Here is a 16,849-nt window from a genome sequence, read left to right on the forward strand (position 1 = left end):
TTGGGAAAATATCTTTATCTCAATCTGCGCCATATTCGTCTCGAAACGAAATTTGCGCAGCCAGCAGCAGATCTATTGTTTTAGTATAAATATTTGTAGGACAAAAAACAATAAAATTACAGCATTAACATCATATGAACTATGAATTAAAATTATTTACCTGAAATATACAGTAATCCATAACTTGCACCTCTAATTACTAATTATTTCCTCTGCAAAACTCGAACAATTTTCGTTATTCTGCCAGGTGCGAGAGAGAAACGTTTGTGAGAGAAAACTTAACTGCCACTAAACTTTAGTGACTAAAGTTTGCGCTCGGCTTTAAGGAGACAAATTGTCACCTATAGGAAATGATTTTGGAGACGAATTTATTTCCTCGAAGGAAATAAATTATTTCCGGATAGGATATACTGTTTGTCACTTCCAATGTTGACAATCTTGGTGACAAATTTATTACCTAATGAGAGACAGCGGTTGTTACCTTGTCAGGGTAATAATTTTGCTTCTAAATTATTGAGAGTGTAGATATGCAAGATCGATTAAGAGATATTTTTTTAATCTTGTCCATTTCATTGATTGTTCTAAATCATGGATTTAACCCCGCCCGTATGTCGTTACTGTTATCTATTCGATAGCGGTTTCGCAGACTAATCAAAATTTTTACCCCATAACGTATTGCGCATATATTTATTACATATCGAATAATCCAAATTAATTTTTTAATAAATAAGCTGAGTTTCTTGGTGTCAAATTGTCCCACTACAGAGGAGAAGATTTGTGCCGACGCATTTGTAAGTACTCTATGATTTCATTTCAAGATCAAGTATTAAGCTTGAGAAATTTTTCGCAAACGTATTGCTAGAAAACAATTCAATTTTTTCCGCACTCCCGAAAAATTGGTCCCTTGATGCATACCCTGATTATTTTATTTCCGTACACTTTAAATACAAATAACTTACACAAGGTTTAGTAAAATTGAGGGTGACATGTCCAATAAAATATGCAAAACGCTTGGATAAGTTTTAGAAAATTGTTGTGCAATCCTCCACTTTATTTAAAAATGGGGTAAATTTTAGCTATTTTTATTTAGAGTGTATTATTGAATTTTCCAAATTGTGATAAGCTCTGTTATAACCGAGATAATCACTATTCTATATAATATACTCAGCATACTAAAACTTTTATGGGGTTATATCGGACAAAGCATCGTTTTACATGGTTCAGAAATATTGTATACGATAAAATATCTATAGATATCTTAGTTTTATCGTCAGTTTTCTCAGTAAACTTTCTTATAACTTAACTCTACTGGCATGCATCAGTAGATGCATTTTATTCCCAAGTCATCCATTCTTTCAGGGTATTGATTTTATTGATTTTATTACTTTAGATCCGACGCCCTGTAACGTTCCAAGACTACTTTTTGAGGAGAATCGTACAAAATTATTTAATCACATTGTTTTCAGTGATTTCAAATATGTGGGTAGTTTTTAAAACCTTCGTAGATCAGTTTCAAGATCGAGATCCACTCCCATTTTTAATATCGTTACGTCTCGAACAAGTGCATTATGTGTCTTTGACGAAAAAACAACACATATTTGTCCATTTTTCCTTCGCAGTATTTGATTTGTACTTCATACATTTTACTGCTTTCTGCGCTTAATGTGGGTGTGGAAAACTGGCCTTCGGGGTTCCAACGAAGACCAAAATTTCGAAATTATTCGAATTTACCTCCTCATATTTTTTACCTTTCTCCCTTTAAGTTTCTTCGCAATGGGGTTCGTCATAGATAAAAGACCCAGGATCGTAATTCCTATAATGAATCCTTTGAGTATCCTGAAAAAAGTTGCACGCGGTAATAATTATTAATTACTAATTAGTATGCAAATATGTCTGTAATTAATAATTACATACATATTTGCATATTTGCTTGTAAAATTTTGGTTAAATTTGTATACATAATTTCCACCCTAATATTTTTCGTTTGACAAAAATTTGTATGTATAATTTTACAAAAATTCTTTCCCTTGAGTCCTAGCTTCATGCGGAAAATTGAAATTAATGGTTTTGTAAATTTTGCCCTTATTCATCGTTGGTTAAACGAATGATCAGGATTTTTCATGGACTATGAACAGCGAACAAGTCCAGCCATAATTAGGGACCTGACTACAATTTTGAAATCTTTAACCCGGGCTATACTTAATTAAAACATGGAAATAAATAGTGTTTACGGTACTTCGTACAAATACTTCATATTTTCAAATGATTTTATTTCAGAAATCAGAGCAAGTTCTTCTCCCACGATGGGGTCTCCTCTAAACTACAAGATTTTGACACAAGCTATGAAATTTTTTATCTGGCTGAGCAAATATCCTCTTCCAGTTATTGTCCTGACCATGGTACTTTTCCGCGTCGACCCGCTTGACCTGCCGATAAGCAGTGTCATTTCCATGGTATCGTTGCCATCCATCTTATCGAATATAGTTTCATTTCTCCTTCGTGCCAGCTTGATAATAATTTTTATAAATGAATTGTTGAAATCGATAAACGCTTGCTTTACCCTTGGTTTAATGATTGTATGTTCGGCTAGCAAAGTACTTCAAGCTTTAACCAGTTTAAATTATAAGAAATCAATGAGGCTAATCTGGTATGAGAGAAATTTACAAGCTCGTGAAATTCAGCTTTATCAACAATTATCAATTTGGATGGGATTCACTAATCAAAATTTGTGTTATTTTTCCGTGCCGTCATTATTATTCTTTGGCGTTTCGTTTATAATATTGGGGCTTTATGGGGCAGTCCGTATGCGGGATCGAATGCCATTTTTGCTATATTTGTTACTGCCCATTTCAAGTTTAATGGGTTCCTCGTTTGTTGTGTTTATGATCCCTGAAGCAGCCAAAGTGTATGAAAGGTCAAACTTGTATTTATGCAAGACTAGTAGGAATTTGGGAAGGGGGACGTGGGAGAAGAAGGTTGTCAGGTCATTGAGACCAGTGGCAATTCAGATCGGACCGTTTGGCTTGGTTAGGAATAATTTGATGAAGATTGTGATCAGTGTTTTGACCGAGAATATGTGCAATTTGTTGATAACGTTCTGAACAATGTGTGCTGTTTATTGAATTGAATTGAAGTTTACTGATTTAGATGAACAATTGATACACGTAATAATGACCAAGATTGGAGAAGATAGCTCTAACTTAGCAATATATCTTACATACAAACAACATGTCTTGTTTTAACAGTTCACACGCTATTTAAGCCACTAGTTCTATTTTTATTTAAAATTAATTATTTGTTAGCTATAGAATAGTATCAATTTTATAACCAAACACAGATCCACTCGCTCTGTACTCTGAATTAATTAACCTTATTAAAGTAGGTAACGTAGATTTGTTATAAAACTTATTTGTAATCAAGGGCTGATAAATTATATCCTTCTTGCTTCTCAAATTCACGTCACATTCATTTTCCCTTAACGGAGGCAAGAAAAAATTATACCCTCCAGTAATTAACTTAAATCCAGAAGATTTTAACATATTTAGCCTACGATTTTTTATTGACTCAATTTTACATTGAGAAAGAGCGTCATCATAATTTGACTGTCAACCCTTTTTCTCAATATAATCGACAATGCCCGTTTCTAGACACGCTCTAATTTATTATTACATAACACTGAACTTACATTAGGACCCCATAAAACACTACAATACTCTAGATTAGATCCGATATACACAGTGTACCAGGCCCGTAGGACGTTTTGTCCGCCCTGGAGAGTTTGGCCGTGGTACGGCCTCATGCGCCCCCAAAAATTATTGAATCCTTGATTTTACCTAGTGTATTTTACTGCTGACCCTGATTTTACCTAGTGTATTTTACTGCTGACCCTGATTTTACCTAGTGTATTTTACTGCTGACCCTGATTTTACCTAGTGTATTTTACTGCTGACCCTGATTTTACCTAGTGTATTTTACTGCTGACCCTGATTTTACCTAGTGTATTTTACTGCTGACCCTGATTTTACCTAGTGCATTTTATAATTGACCCTGATTTTACCTAGTGTATTTTATTGCTGACCCTGATTTTATCTGGTGTATTTTACTACTGACAGTGATCTTATCTAGTGTATTCTATTGCTTACCCTGGCGGTACGGCCCCTTGGGCCGTACGGCCTGCAGAGTGTCTCTCCACCTCTCTCCACCGTCGCTACGGCGCTGCAGTGTACGCTTGCACAAGTTTAGTTATGCTGAATCCAGTTGCGTGCAATTTCCTTAATTTGAATAATTTGCTATTGGCACCATTCGTAATTTTGCTAAAGTGTAGATCCCAAATTGGGATTCCCAATTACATTTCTACTTAAATAAACACCTAAAATTTTTATTGAATTAACAATTGGGATTTTTACATTAAGTATTTACGCAAAAGTTAGGGGAAAGGGTTACTATCCTACCACCAAGTTAATTACCATAACTTTGCATTTATTAGGATTAGGCCTCATTCGAATCCGACCCATAACTGAACTTAAGGAATTTAAGACCCTTTACGAATTCGGTACACTATCTATCACTCTTTCCGCTAAAACTAGATCATCCACAAACCTTCCTAAGCAAAAATTAGGGTCATTTTTTAACTCAGATTCTAACGCTTTTAAAACCACATCCATGATCAAAATAAACAGTAATGGAGCTAATTTTGTATTTGCGGGTGTTCCACAGGTTAAGTTTTTGATATCAGATAATATATGCCCACTTTTTACAACTTGGCCCTAATTTCTCAGAAATGACATTAACCACAGAATGTCTATTTCAGCTACTCCGTAATCTAACAAAATCTTACCTAGAATTTTATGATCCACTAAATCAAATGCTTTGAACGTATCGACCGCTGTCCCGACCACGATCGCATTTACGGTCATACCTGTTCAGAAACTAAGTGTTCATTCAAAAGTCAGTCATCCCGGTTTCTGACTGAAATAGAAATTTTTCATTCACACTCAGTAATTTTCTTTCAAACTCATTTCATTTCACTTCATCTGACTTCGTTTCTTACTTTGCCCCATGTATTAAGCATAGGGTGAAAAATGAAAAGAGTGGGAAATCCTTTCATTCACAGTCATTCATCTGAAATGACGGAATATTTCAGTCATTTTCATTCAAATCACAGGAAATTCATTTTCATTCACTATCATTCTCTATCATAATCAGTCACATGAATGAAAGTGAACAGCTATGCTTACAACAAGTGGGGACTTTTTCCGTGTAAAAATGTATTCTACATAGCGGAAATTTCCAATTTGAAAGAATTTATAGTTTTATTAAATATATCTATTTAAGTCGTAACTACAAATTAAACTAAAAAAAATGTGTAGTCTAAAAATATTTATTGACTTTATAACAATTCACGCCATCCTACATAACTCGTAAAATCTGTAAGTCTTGTAAACAAGGTCCTATGTATTATTGTGTTAAACACTTAATGTGTCCTAAAATAAATTGTAAGATAAGCAAGTTTTAATTTGATACTTAAATACTTATTTCATGCACATATTTTCATAAGACTATTACGTATGAGTTAAAGAAACCCAGCAAAAAGTGATTTACACACCTCCTAAACTTACCCCCACGTAATAAGCGCAGTCACAGTGTAACTTAGCATCGCATACAAATATTCTGACCTGTCTGATCTACAACATTTGAACAATTTCAGCCCCATTATTTCACCATGGATACAAATCCATTTCATCGAACCTAACCTGCGCCTCACGTATTTCTTCTCCTTACGTTTGCCCACATAGAAGTTACACTTTGCCAAAATCTCCTTTGTTGTGTCATTAATTGCAACAAGCAGTGACAACATGACTTGGACCGTTAAAGGGGCAAGTATTCCCGTCAAGGGGAAAAATATATAGATCCAGATTGGAATTTCGTCCCTCAGTCGGATCGAAATGTAGTTGGTTACAACCGTGAGGATGAAAACTGTCGTCAATGATGAGAATATTATCCCGCCAAATACTTTGGACATAGCAGTCCCCCAAATTCTCATGGCGTTGTAACCTCGAAGATGCATTTCAACCCGGGGGCGAAAATAACTTGCTACTCTAAAAGCCGTATTGTTCACGTGGTCCAAGCAGTTTAGGGCTAACTCACTAATTATTACGCCGGAGAGGATCATGAAACACAAACTGCGGCAGATTTGAATCAATGGGATGATAAATATGGGGCGGAAAATGTAGTACGCTTGCATCAAGGATGTATTCCAATGGGTTGGCAGGCAATGTTTTATCAGTAAAAATACGGGGTCCAACCTAATGTCGAGAGCAAGGACGAATGAAATTGCTAACCAAGGAGGTGCTGTGTATGAGATTAGTAGAATGTGTCCAAATACTCCCAATTTGTCGTAAGATGAAGAATTGATACCTAAAATAAATGAAAGTTGCATTGATACATTTAGAGAAGTAGTTTTGAAACCCACTCCAATCAATCAGTAAGTCGTGTTTCTGTATGTAAATTAATCCAGAAACTTATTTGCACCTAAGATGTCGGAAAGTTGGCGATAAATTTGTATCCTAATTATTAAGTCTGATCCTATCACGCTTTTTGTGCTTGCATTCAGGAGAGACCGCTTGATATACATGACATTACGTTACGCACTCTTAGAAATCTGGTATAGTCAGGCACGTGTTGATTTCTCGGTATTAAAGTTGCTACCGCTTGATATTAAAATTAAACCGGTGTGTAAAACTGTCCTACCAAAATGGTAAAACTTTAGTACCGACCTACCTACCAGATACTACACAGTATTACTTATAAATACCACGTTAGTAGTTATATACGAATACCCTTTGGTATTATTTTAATACTGGAATTCTAAGCGTATACAACTAGCAATTTATGTTTAGATATATCCAAGTTTCTACGTATTGATTTTTGGGAACAAGTTCAAAATTGTGCTTAAAATTTTCTTTTAGATTTTCACTCCTTCGATGCCGCTTTGTACATAGTCTTACCATAAGAAGTGATAATAGAGCGTAGTTTTCGAACCGGTCACCATAAAATTAAAAGGTCAGTTGCGGTTTGTACATACCTTCAGTGCCTATCATTGGTATTGACCGTTTTTACTTGACGTCACTAGGTCAAAAGTGGGAGGAGCTTAGCTACACTCGCGCGGCAATAATTTTTCACTTTTTGCACGAGAAAATAATGCACAATGTTTGATGTAGTGTAGCAGTCCCAGTACAACTACGATCTGGTTGCCAAAACTATTAAAGTAATCCTAGAGACAGTGTCTATCTTTGGTATAAACGTTTCGGTGGTCCAAGGTCAAGAAGGTCTACAGTGATGTCCGAAGCTTTAAACACCAGAATAGCACAAAATCTCTATCTGACGCCGGAGACTTTGGCCACATAAATGACCTTTCAACTTTATCGATCAGATTAGCACTGAAAAGTGACCCTAAGATGAAGGTCTTTTAGATTAGAAAGCATCACATGCTACAGATTTCCCAAGCCTAAGCAATGGTAAAAAAATCGACCTCTCTCCCCAAACGGTACGGTGAAAAAACCAAAAAAACTAACCCGTTTACCGATGATAATTTCTTCACGACAGAAACATATTTCAACAAAAAAACTTACACGTTTTATGTCAAATATTCCTAGGGTTAGCTGATTAAAAAATAAAGGTCAAAATGTTATCTTATCAGGCTCCATTCATGGTTTTTGTGGGAATTGGCGGAATTGAGCAAAAACAGCCCAATTTCCTTGATTAAGGAGAGGAGATAGTTTAAAAAAATATTTGATAAACGTCCTGATGAAGAAGGAACACCCCCTCAACTAGTCCACATTGGGTGAAAAGCCATCGACCTTTGCGAAGGCGTCCACAGTAGCATTTACAGCGAAATTCGTGAAAAACTGGATTAAAATCCATATTTCTGACTTCATTTGCACTTTAGGTTTAACGTTGGAATTTTCGAACCGCAGACAACTTCACCACCAAATATTGATTAAAATTGAGGAAAAGGTCAGTTCTGAGCCCCATATAAGTGTCGGGATCAAAAAAAATTTCTGACCCGGGAATGATACAGTTTGTCAATTAATTTCGTACGTATTTTTGATGGAGCTTTCTCTTTCGTGACCAATTTTTCATGGTCACAGGAGGAATATATTTTCAAGTTTAATACATGTTTTCTACTTGAAATTTAACTGGCTTTTCAATGGAATAAGAATAAATTTGAAATTCCTTAAAACTAAGCTAATATAGTCGTCTACTCTACTATCACTTTTTAAGTTGAGACTATGTATAGTTTCCGTATCATTTTAATATTTAATTTCCAAGAGTGTACGTTCATTTACTAGTGAACTTACGGGGTTTGACTTGTTTGGGCGTCAGCTCGTTTCAAATAATTGCTGAAAAGTTCCAATTCCTCACCATAGACTGAAAACGACAATTCGGTGACCAATGTTAACATTTCCATGACTAAGAAAAATACGATTTCTAGAACTTCGAGGAAGGCCAGCTTGCTTAAACCAAACGAGTTAGCGGCCAGCAGTGTTACGCAGTTGATTGGTCCCAAACCCAAACTTGTTAAGGACATAAAATAAGAAATTAACTTTGTCGATTTTGGATGCGCAACAAATTTTTTTCTGCAAGCATCCCACTCAAATCGGTGCTGCCAGAAGTGGTCGTAGAATTTAGAAAATAAATCCAGCGACGACCACATTAACGGTGTCACAATCATTTTTATAAATTAAATGACGTTGTCTCGTTTTAAGGGAAAAGTTGCTCAAGATTTGGATAACGATTCGGTTCAATTGTTTAACATTTGGGTCGTCGGGTTCTAATGTGTCTGACGCAACTACATAGATTGTGGGTTCGTAAATAAATGTCTATGTACATTTCTATGCAAATACGGAATTACGGAATTGTAAACTACGTACGTCAGTGCATTTAAATTGGAAGCATTACATATGTATTAGCAAAGAAAGCAAAATGTATTGGTTACGAATTTCCGTATTATCTCGTTAGTTAAGTAGGCAATTTAATTAAAATGTCCGGTAAAACCGGCCTTGTTGAACTTCCTTTGGTGTCATTCTGTCCGTTCGCCAGTTTATCTGCCTGCAAGATAATTTTCTTTTTTAGCAACCTACGTGTTTATCCATTTGAAATTTTGCATACCTATGTATGTACATACATGCACACTTAATAATAAGTACAGATAATTATTCTATACGTACCATCAAGTATTTACGAATACATGTATTATATGTTGAATAAACAGTTACAAACGAAATGTATCAAGGGGGCGAAGCGACACGGTAATGGGAAGTCATAACCTTGTGTTTATTGTTTAAATTCCCGCTAAAAACTACGTCTAAGATGATCAAGCCAAAAAATCGATATTTTCGACTTTGACGTCGTCTACCAATACACGATCACGCAGTCATCGTGCGTCAAAACCAGGTCGATTTTTGAAATCCCCGCCCCAAGTTACGTCTAAAACGATCGAAACAAAAAATTCGACACGTTTGATCGTTGGTGTCATCGCCATGGCGCCATGATTTTATGACCTAGCACGCCCATTTTCAAAATCATCCGTACTTCTAAAATTATAAACACGTTGGCGAAAACTGCATGTCGAAATTCAAATCCGTTCTAAAGTTATCGTGGGTACGGACTGACAGACAGACACTTCTATAAAGGGATTTCGCTTCGAAAATAATGGGGTTTGAAAACCAACTGAAATTTACCCAAGGTTTATTTAGTAAAAGTGAGGGTGACATGTACAAGAAAATGTGCACAACGGTAGGATAAATTTTACCAAATTGTTGTGCCACCCTCCACTTTAGGATAAATTTCAGCTACATACATAGATATTTTTATTTAGAGTGTAATATTGAATTTTTCATCACCGAGGTTATCACAATTCTACGTAATATAATCAGCATACTAAAACGTTTATGTGGTTAAAATCGGTCAAAGCATCATTTACATGGTTGAGAAATATCGTAAATATTTTAGTTTAATCGTCAGTCTTCGTAATAAACTTTCTCATAACCTTAATCTGCTTACATATGTAGCTGCCTAGACTATTAGAAACCTCGTATTAAAATAATACCAACGGGTACTCATATATGAATGAGTCTACAAAGAAATTGCAATTGATAAGTAAATCCCTGTAGTAATTAAGTAAGTAATAGCTCGGTATTCAAGTTTTATCATACCGATAGCAAATTTTTACGGATCGGGGTAATTTTAATACCAACTGGTAGCAACTTTAATACCGAAAAATCAATACCTTCTTGTCTACTATATACCAGTTTTCTAGCAGTGTCACGATGCATAAAAATGATTGCGTAATATCTGGCAATTGTGCTTTACCAGGTGCATATCTACATGTGTACCTAAATATTTATATGACTACTTACTTACAATGCACATGTCAGACAAGTGTCTCACGGATCTTCTTGAAACCAACACTAAAAAATCAAGCAACGACACACAAACAAAAGTTGCCGTCGTGACATTTGAGCACTTCTGCAGAATTCACGGCGCTACGAATGTTTCAAGTTGGCAAAAACGCTAATTTTCACCAGCCGAAACTATAAATACAGAGTTCACCTCTGAATGAACGCTATGAATTTTGCAGAAGTGCTCAAGTGCCGCACCAACTGTTATTTGTGCTTAGTTCCTTGATTTCCAAGATCCGTGAGAAACATGTCTGACATGTGCATTGTTAGAACACTCGAGTTAATCTCTCATGCCTGGCATTTCTAGGTAATAATTCAATGGAATATTTGTAATATCTTAAAGCTTGTTATCTATCCATTGTATTTATTGTTCTTTTCAAGTAGAACTAATGAATAGCGAATCCAACATATGTGATGCTATCGGCGTTTGATGTAATAAACTCTGGCCAATAAAAGCACGGCAAATTGTCATGTTAATTCTATTCTGATTTTGAGGGAAGATCAGACAGAGGGTCGAGTTTTGCTCTGGGATTTAATTTCTTGAAACCCCAGAAATTTTCCCAACATGGTTTCCGGAACGGCCATTGCTCTTGCAGCAATCCTGGCAGGACTGGTTTACTTTATCTACTTGAGGAAGCCCAGGTGGAATAATGCTCCCCCAGGTGTGTGACAATAGTAAATTGTTTAATGTGTATTTGTTACAGTAAACTTTCCATAATTTACATAAACTCATCAAATTTTTGGATCTAGGACCTCGTGGATTACCGTTAATTGGAAACATGTTCCAAATGGTACGTAAAGTACCTAAATACCTTTTCATTATTCCTACGGATGCGCATCGTAACGTTATTAAAATCGTAACGAATTTCTCTTAATTATTTCCGTAGGACAAATTCCAGCACGTGACATATTGCAAGTGGGCGAAGGAATTCGGACCGTTGGTTAAAGTGAAATTTGTTTCGTTAAAGTAAATAAATTATGCATACTTGCATAAATAATTATTTACATGAGGATAATTATCTATACATAAAGTAAACCTTCACAACACATGCCAACAGGTGAAGCCATTTTGTAATACATATGACAAAATGAGTCTAATTTTGGTTGAGGCAATTCACGTCAGCCTTCGTAGATAAGTCCGTAACCACGTAAACTTACGAATTAACCAAAAACATGCGTTTTATTTTCGCCAGGTTTCGTAATTAAATATTGAGGGAATTAATAGTGTCGTAAAATAACGTATTTAGCAAATATTATTTGCCACGGTTACGAGATTTTCTAAGAGCTGTAGGATTTTGTCATCAAAAATCGCTTTACTAAGGTCACGATTTTTACGAAGCCTTACCCCTAGTTTTTTTCTTCTTCGTTAGTATCCTATAGTAGTTTACGATACTAACAAGAGAAGATTCCTGACTGCTACTCGCATCCGGGGTACCAACTATGTTTTTTGCAAGCTACATACATATATACTAAGACCCCAGATAAAGGATTCGTTCGTTCGGTGAGGTTAAACAAATTTATTTCAGCATGATAATTGTCTCGGACTGCAAAATGGTGAAGGAGATGTTTTCCGACTCCTCATTTTCTGGTAGGATGGATTTTACGCCCTTCGATTTAATCCAGGACGGGAAATTGCACGGAATCTTGAACACTGATGGCGAACATTGGGAGGAACTTCGGCGATTCACGTTGCGACAATTGCGCGATTTTGGCTTTGGCAAGGGCACGATGGAGGATTCCATAATGTTGGAAGTCAACGAGCTTATCGACCTCCTTATCGAACAGGGCGAAAAACCTGTCGACAACGTCAAGCAGCGCGTCGTGCTGGCAGTAATAAACTCATTGTGGGCCATTTGCACGGGGATAAGGCACAAACAGGACGATAAAGAACTATTGGGCATAAACGAGAAAGTTAATAAGTGAGTGAAAATTCAAGTTTTGAAGGACAATTTTTGACCTTCAGTCACTTTACATAATCTCTGCTAAACGTGCGATATCTTAGATTATACTAAAAAGTAGTAACTATCTAATTGTTGTTTTTATTTTACTCTTAAAGGGCATATGATGCCATAGTTGAGGGTGGCAGTGCCGTCATGTTTATGACATGGCTAATCTATGCCTTCCCAAGGTGGACTGGATACGATAAAATAAAAGCAGCACTATCTGACATGGCCGATTACCTGCGAAAACCAGTTATGGATCATAAGAAGACGAGACAGGACGAATTTGAAAGGTAAGAAATGTATAGCTTAACGCGTCAATTAGTACGTAAATAATTGACTTGATACTAGAACTTTGCTAAAATGTTCGATTTTTATTAGAATCTTTTTTTACACAAACAATTTGCAGAGATTTTACCGATGCGTTTTTAAAAGAGATTGCAAAAACCACGGACCCGAATTCAGCATTTATGGGGAAATTAGGAGGTAAGCTTTGCATAATTAAAACATCATAACCAATAATCACGCCGCTTAAAATCTGGTGTAGTCAAGTAAATATTGATTCCTTAGTGTTAAAGTTGCTACCACTTTGTATTAAACTTATACCGGTTTGTGAAAATTTGCTACCGATAAGTAAAACTTTAATACCAAGCTTAATTGCTTAGAGGACAACCTTGTTTCCACTCTGGGCGATTTATACCTTGCGGGAACCGACACAATTGCAACCACGCTCTCCTGGATGATTCTGTATCTCAGCAAATTTCCGCAAATTCAGAAAAAATTTCAGCAAGAAATTGAATCCGTTACGGGAAATACCAGAAAAATTACAGTGTCAGACAGACCAAAGTGAGTTATGTATATCCAAATTTTCAGGGATTTTTTTTCATTTTTCATTATAAAATTTACACAGTTTACAAAGCCGACGTATGTAAGTTGTAAGTAACATTTTTGTAACCTTAGTCAAATCAAAAGAACGACTTTTTATTTTGTAAAAATATTTCACAAAACCTACGATTTTACACGTTACCAATGATACTATGCACGTGAATTGCTTCATACCACGAGAAAATTTCCGTATGAAAAAATTATCAAAAATCTTGAGTGAAATTTTGTCCTATTTTTCTAGCATGCCGTACACACAAGCCCTGATCGCAGAAACGTTACGTTTCTCATCCATCGTACCGCAAGGAGTGCAACACAGGGTCTTGAAGGATCAGACGTATCAGGGTTTTCTCATTCCGAAGGACACCGTCATCACGGCAAATTTATACTACATCCATTTCAACCCGAAAATCTGGAGGGATCCGGAGAACTTCAGACCCGACCGATTTTTGAGCCCGGATGGAAAATCGTTTAAGAGGCATGATTCGCTGATCCCATTCTCCACGGGGAGGAGGCAGTGTCTCGGAGAAAGTTTGGCGAGAGACAGCATTTTCCTATTTTCCACCAACATCGCGCAAAGATTCAATCTTGAGTTTGACAAGAATGGACCAGAAAATGGTTTCGAGTCCAAGTTATCCTTCCTATTGAAGCCAAAACCGTTCAATGTAATTTTTAGGGATAGATTGGCCATGTGACGATTTGTATCTAGTGGAGAATTAAATATTTGGGGTTAATTTATGTATGTATGATTACTAATAACATTACTATTAACAGATGACAATTAGTTCCCGAAAAATTGGTTCCCTGATGCATACCCGTTGTCATATTTACACTCTAAATAAAAATAGCTAAAATTTACCCAATTTTTACTCCATAAAATTGAGGATGACATATCCAATACAATTTACACAGCGGTTATATAAGTTTTACCTAACGTTGTGGCATCCTCTATTTTACTTCACCTTGTGTAAATTTCAATAATTTTTATTCAGAGTGTAATATGGAGTTTCGCATACTGAGTTTATCAGTATTCTAAATATGTAATATAATCAGCTTACTAAAACTTTTATGGGGTCGAAATCGGGCAAAGTATCATTTATTTATTTACATGGTTCAGAAATATCGTAAATTTTTTAGTTTGATCGTTAGTCTTCATAACAAACTTTCTCATAACTTTAATCTACTAACATATCGACATACATAGGAGTTCCTCCTTGGCATTCTCCAGTGCAACACGTATCTCTCTCTCGCTCTGCATCTGGATCTCCTTCCATCTGGGTCGCGGGTGTGCCAGGGCCAGTTAAGTGTGTCCTAAGGCCCCTACGCCACGTGAGCCTCGTCCACTCACACCCCCAACCTGCGTGCCTAGTGACACCCCCTGCCACACCCGTCCCAGCAACGACAAGCTGAGCCATCAGGCGAAGATGGATCTCGTCGGACCCTGTGCACTGGAGGATCTACGCCTTGGAGGACTCCCCCAGGTGAGACCTTTGAGTGTTATATTGGGGTGGTGAGCATGTGGGGGTGGTCGACTGAAGAGTGGGTGTGCGCGGTGCTGGTGGGGGCGGCTGGGGTAGGTCTACGGGGTTCCCATGACCTGGTCATGTGCTGCGGTGGGAGGGGTTAGTTTGTGGAGAGTTTCATGGCCCCTTTATGGGGTCACTTAGGCCGAACCCTGATGGGTCATTGGTTAGTTTGTGGTCCATGGACGCTCCGCTCCAGCCCAGAACCCGTCGTGTCCCCGCCAGCACGTCGCCTACTCATTTGGATGTCACCATTTTTCCCCATATGTAAATCGCCTATAATCTCTGTCACTCTTTGGTTGAGCCTGGGTTTTTCAGGTAGTCAGGGCCGAATGGTGATCTGGGCATCCTTCCCAGATCAGGTAGAGGTTTTCCAGACCGACCACCACAGTCTGGTTTTCCCTCTACTCCCCTGACTACTATCTCAATTATTATAATCTAAAAATTTGACTAACTATGTAATTATGACTTGCAAGAGCTACTGGCTATTTATGCAATAAAGATACATACATACATACATACATACATACATATCGACATACATAAGTAGATACATTTTATTTCCAAGTCCCAGGGTATTGATTTTATGCATTTACATAATTTAGCCCTTCACTGTAACAATAGCGTTCCAAGAAAACTTTTTGAGCAAAACCCTAGAAAAGTATTTAACCAAGTTGTTTCCAGTGATTCCAAAAATGTGGATGGTTTTTAAAACCTTCGTAGATCAGTTTCGAAATCGAAATCCACTCCCAGTTTTTATATCTGTTCTTTTCGAACAAGTATATTTTGTACCTATGACGAAAATTCAAAACATATTTGTCCATTTTTCATTTGCAGTATTTGTACTTCATACGTTTTACTGCTTTCTGCGCTTAATGTGGGTATGGAAAACTGGTCTTTGGGGTTCCAATGAAGACCAAAATTTCGAAATTATTCGAATTTACCTCCTCATATATTTTACCTTCCTCCCTCTAAGTTTCGCCGCCATGGGATTCGTCCTAGCTAAAAGGTTTCGGACCCTTATTCCTATCATGAATCGATTAAAAGCCCTCAAGAAAGTTGGAGACGGTAATACTTTCATATTTATTTACTAATGAAACATGCAAATATCTATGCATGTCGTTAATAGTTTGCGATTTTTGATTAAAAAATTGCAATTATTAATTAATGTCCTAAAATTCACAGTGATATATTTTTTTAAGTACATATTTACATCACGATAGTCTTGTGAGCTATTGTCCATGTCAAACAATCAAGCCAAAAAATAGGAATCATACGACACTTTTCTTCCCGTTGAATGGCCCGTATGAGGAAAAATATTAGGGGTCAAAGTTCACACGTCCGCAAATTTCACTCGTTTGTGGGCGAAAACCAGGGCAAAGTGCGAAACGAACTTCGAACTTTGATCCCCAATATGTTTCCTCATACGGGCCATTCAACGCGCAACGGGAAGATAAGAGTGATATGATTCCTATGTAATTTTTGGGTTGATTTTTCTGATATACATAACTCGTTAGACAATCTCGGGGTAGATGGCTTGAAAAAAGGTGTATTTGTTATAATTGTATGTAAAGTGGTGTTGGCAATATCTGTATCGTAGCTTACTTGTATACATACATATTTGGAAATGATTTAATTTCAGAAATCAGACCAAGTTCTTCTCCCACGATAGCGTCTCCTCCTAACTACAAGCTTTTGACACAAGCCATGAAGTTTTTTATCTGGCTGAGCAAATACCCTCTTCATGTGATTTTCATGACCACCGTATTTTTCCGCGTCGACCCACTGGACCTGCCGATAAGCAGTGCCATTTCCATGGTATCGTTGTCATTCATCTTATCGAATATTGTTTCATTTCTCCTTCGTGCCAGCTTGATAATAATTTTTATAAATGAATTGTTGAAATCGGTGAATGCTTTCTTTATCCTTGGTTTACTGGTGGTGTGTTCGGCTAGCGAAGTGCTCCATTCTTTGAACGGATTAACTTATAAGTCGTTAATGAGGTTAATCTGGAATGAGAGAAATTTACAAGCTCGTGAAA

The 16,849-nt window shown here is 36.8% G+C and overlaps 1 protein-coding gene across 1 annotated transcript; it reads left to right on the top strand.

Annotated features, from left to right (window-relative positions):
* The first annotated feature begins 10,946 nt into the window (after positions 1-10,946).
* LOC110849912 (methyl farnesoate epoxidase) lies at positions 10,947-15,317 on the top strand. The gene is made up of 7 exons (XM_022097387.2): positions 10,947-11,125; positions 11,214-11,254; positions 11,351-12,382; positions 12,520-12,696; positions 12,813-12,889; positions 13,069-13,249; positions 13,530-15,317. The coding sequence occupies exons 3-7, from the start codon at positions 11,991-11,993 to the stop codon at positions 13,978-13,980; spliced, it is 1,278 nt and encodes a 425-aa protein (XP_021953079.2). The 5' UTR covers positions 10,947-11,125; positions 11,214-11,254; positions 11,351-11,990; the 3' UTR covers positions 13,981-15,317.
* The last annotated feature ends 1,532 nt before the right edge of the window (positions 15,318-16,849 follow it).

This window comes from Folsomia candida, unplaced genomic scaffold, assembly GCF_002217175.1.
Source record: "Folsomia candida strain VU population unplaced genomic scaffold, ASM221717v1 Fcan01_Sc005, whole genome shotgun sequence".
Lineage (NCBI taxonomy): Eukaryota > Metazoa > Arthropoda > Collembola > Entomobryomorpha > Isotomidae > Folsomia > Folsomia candida.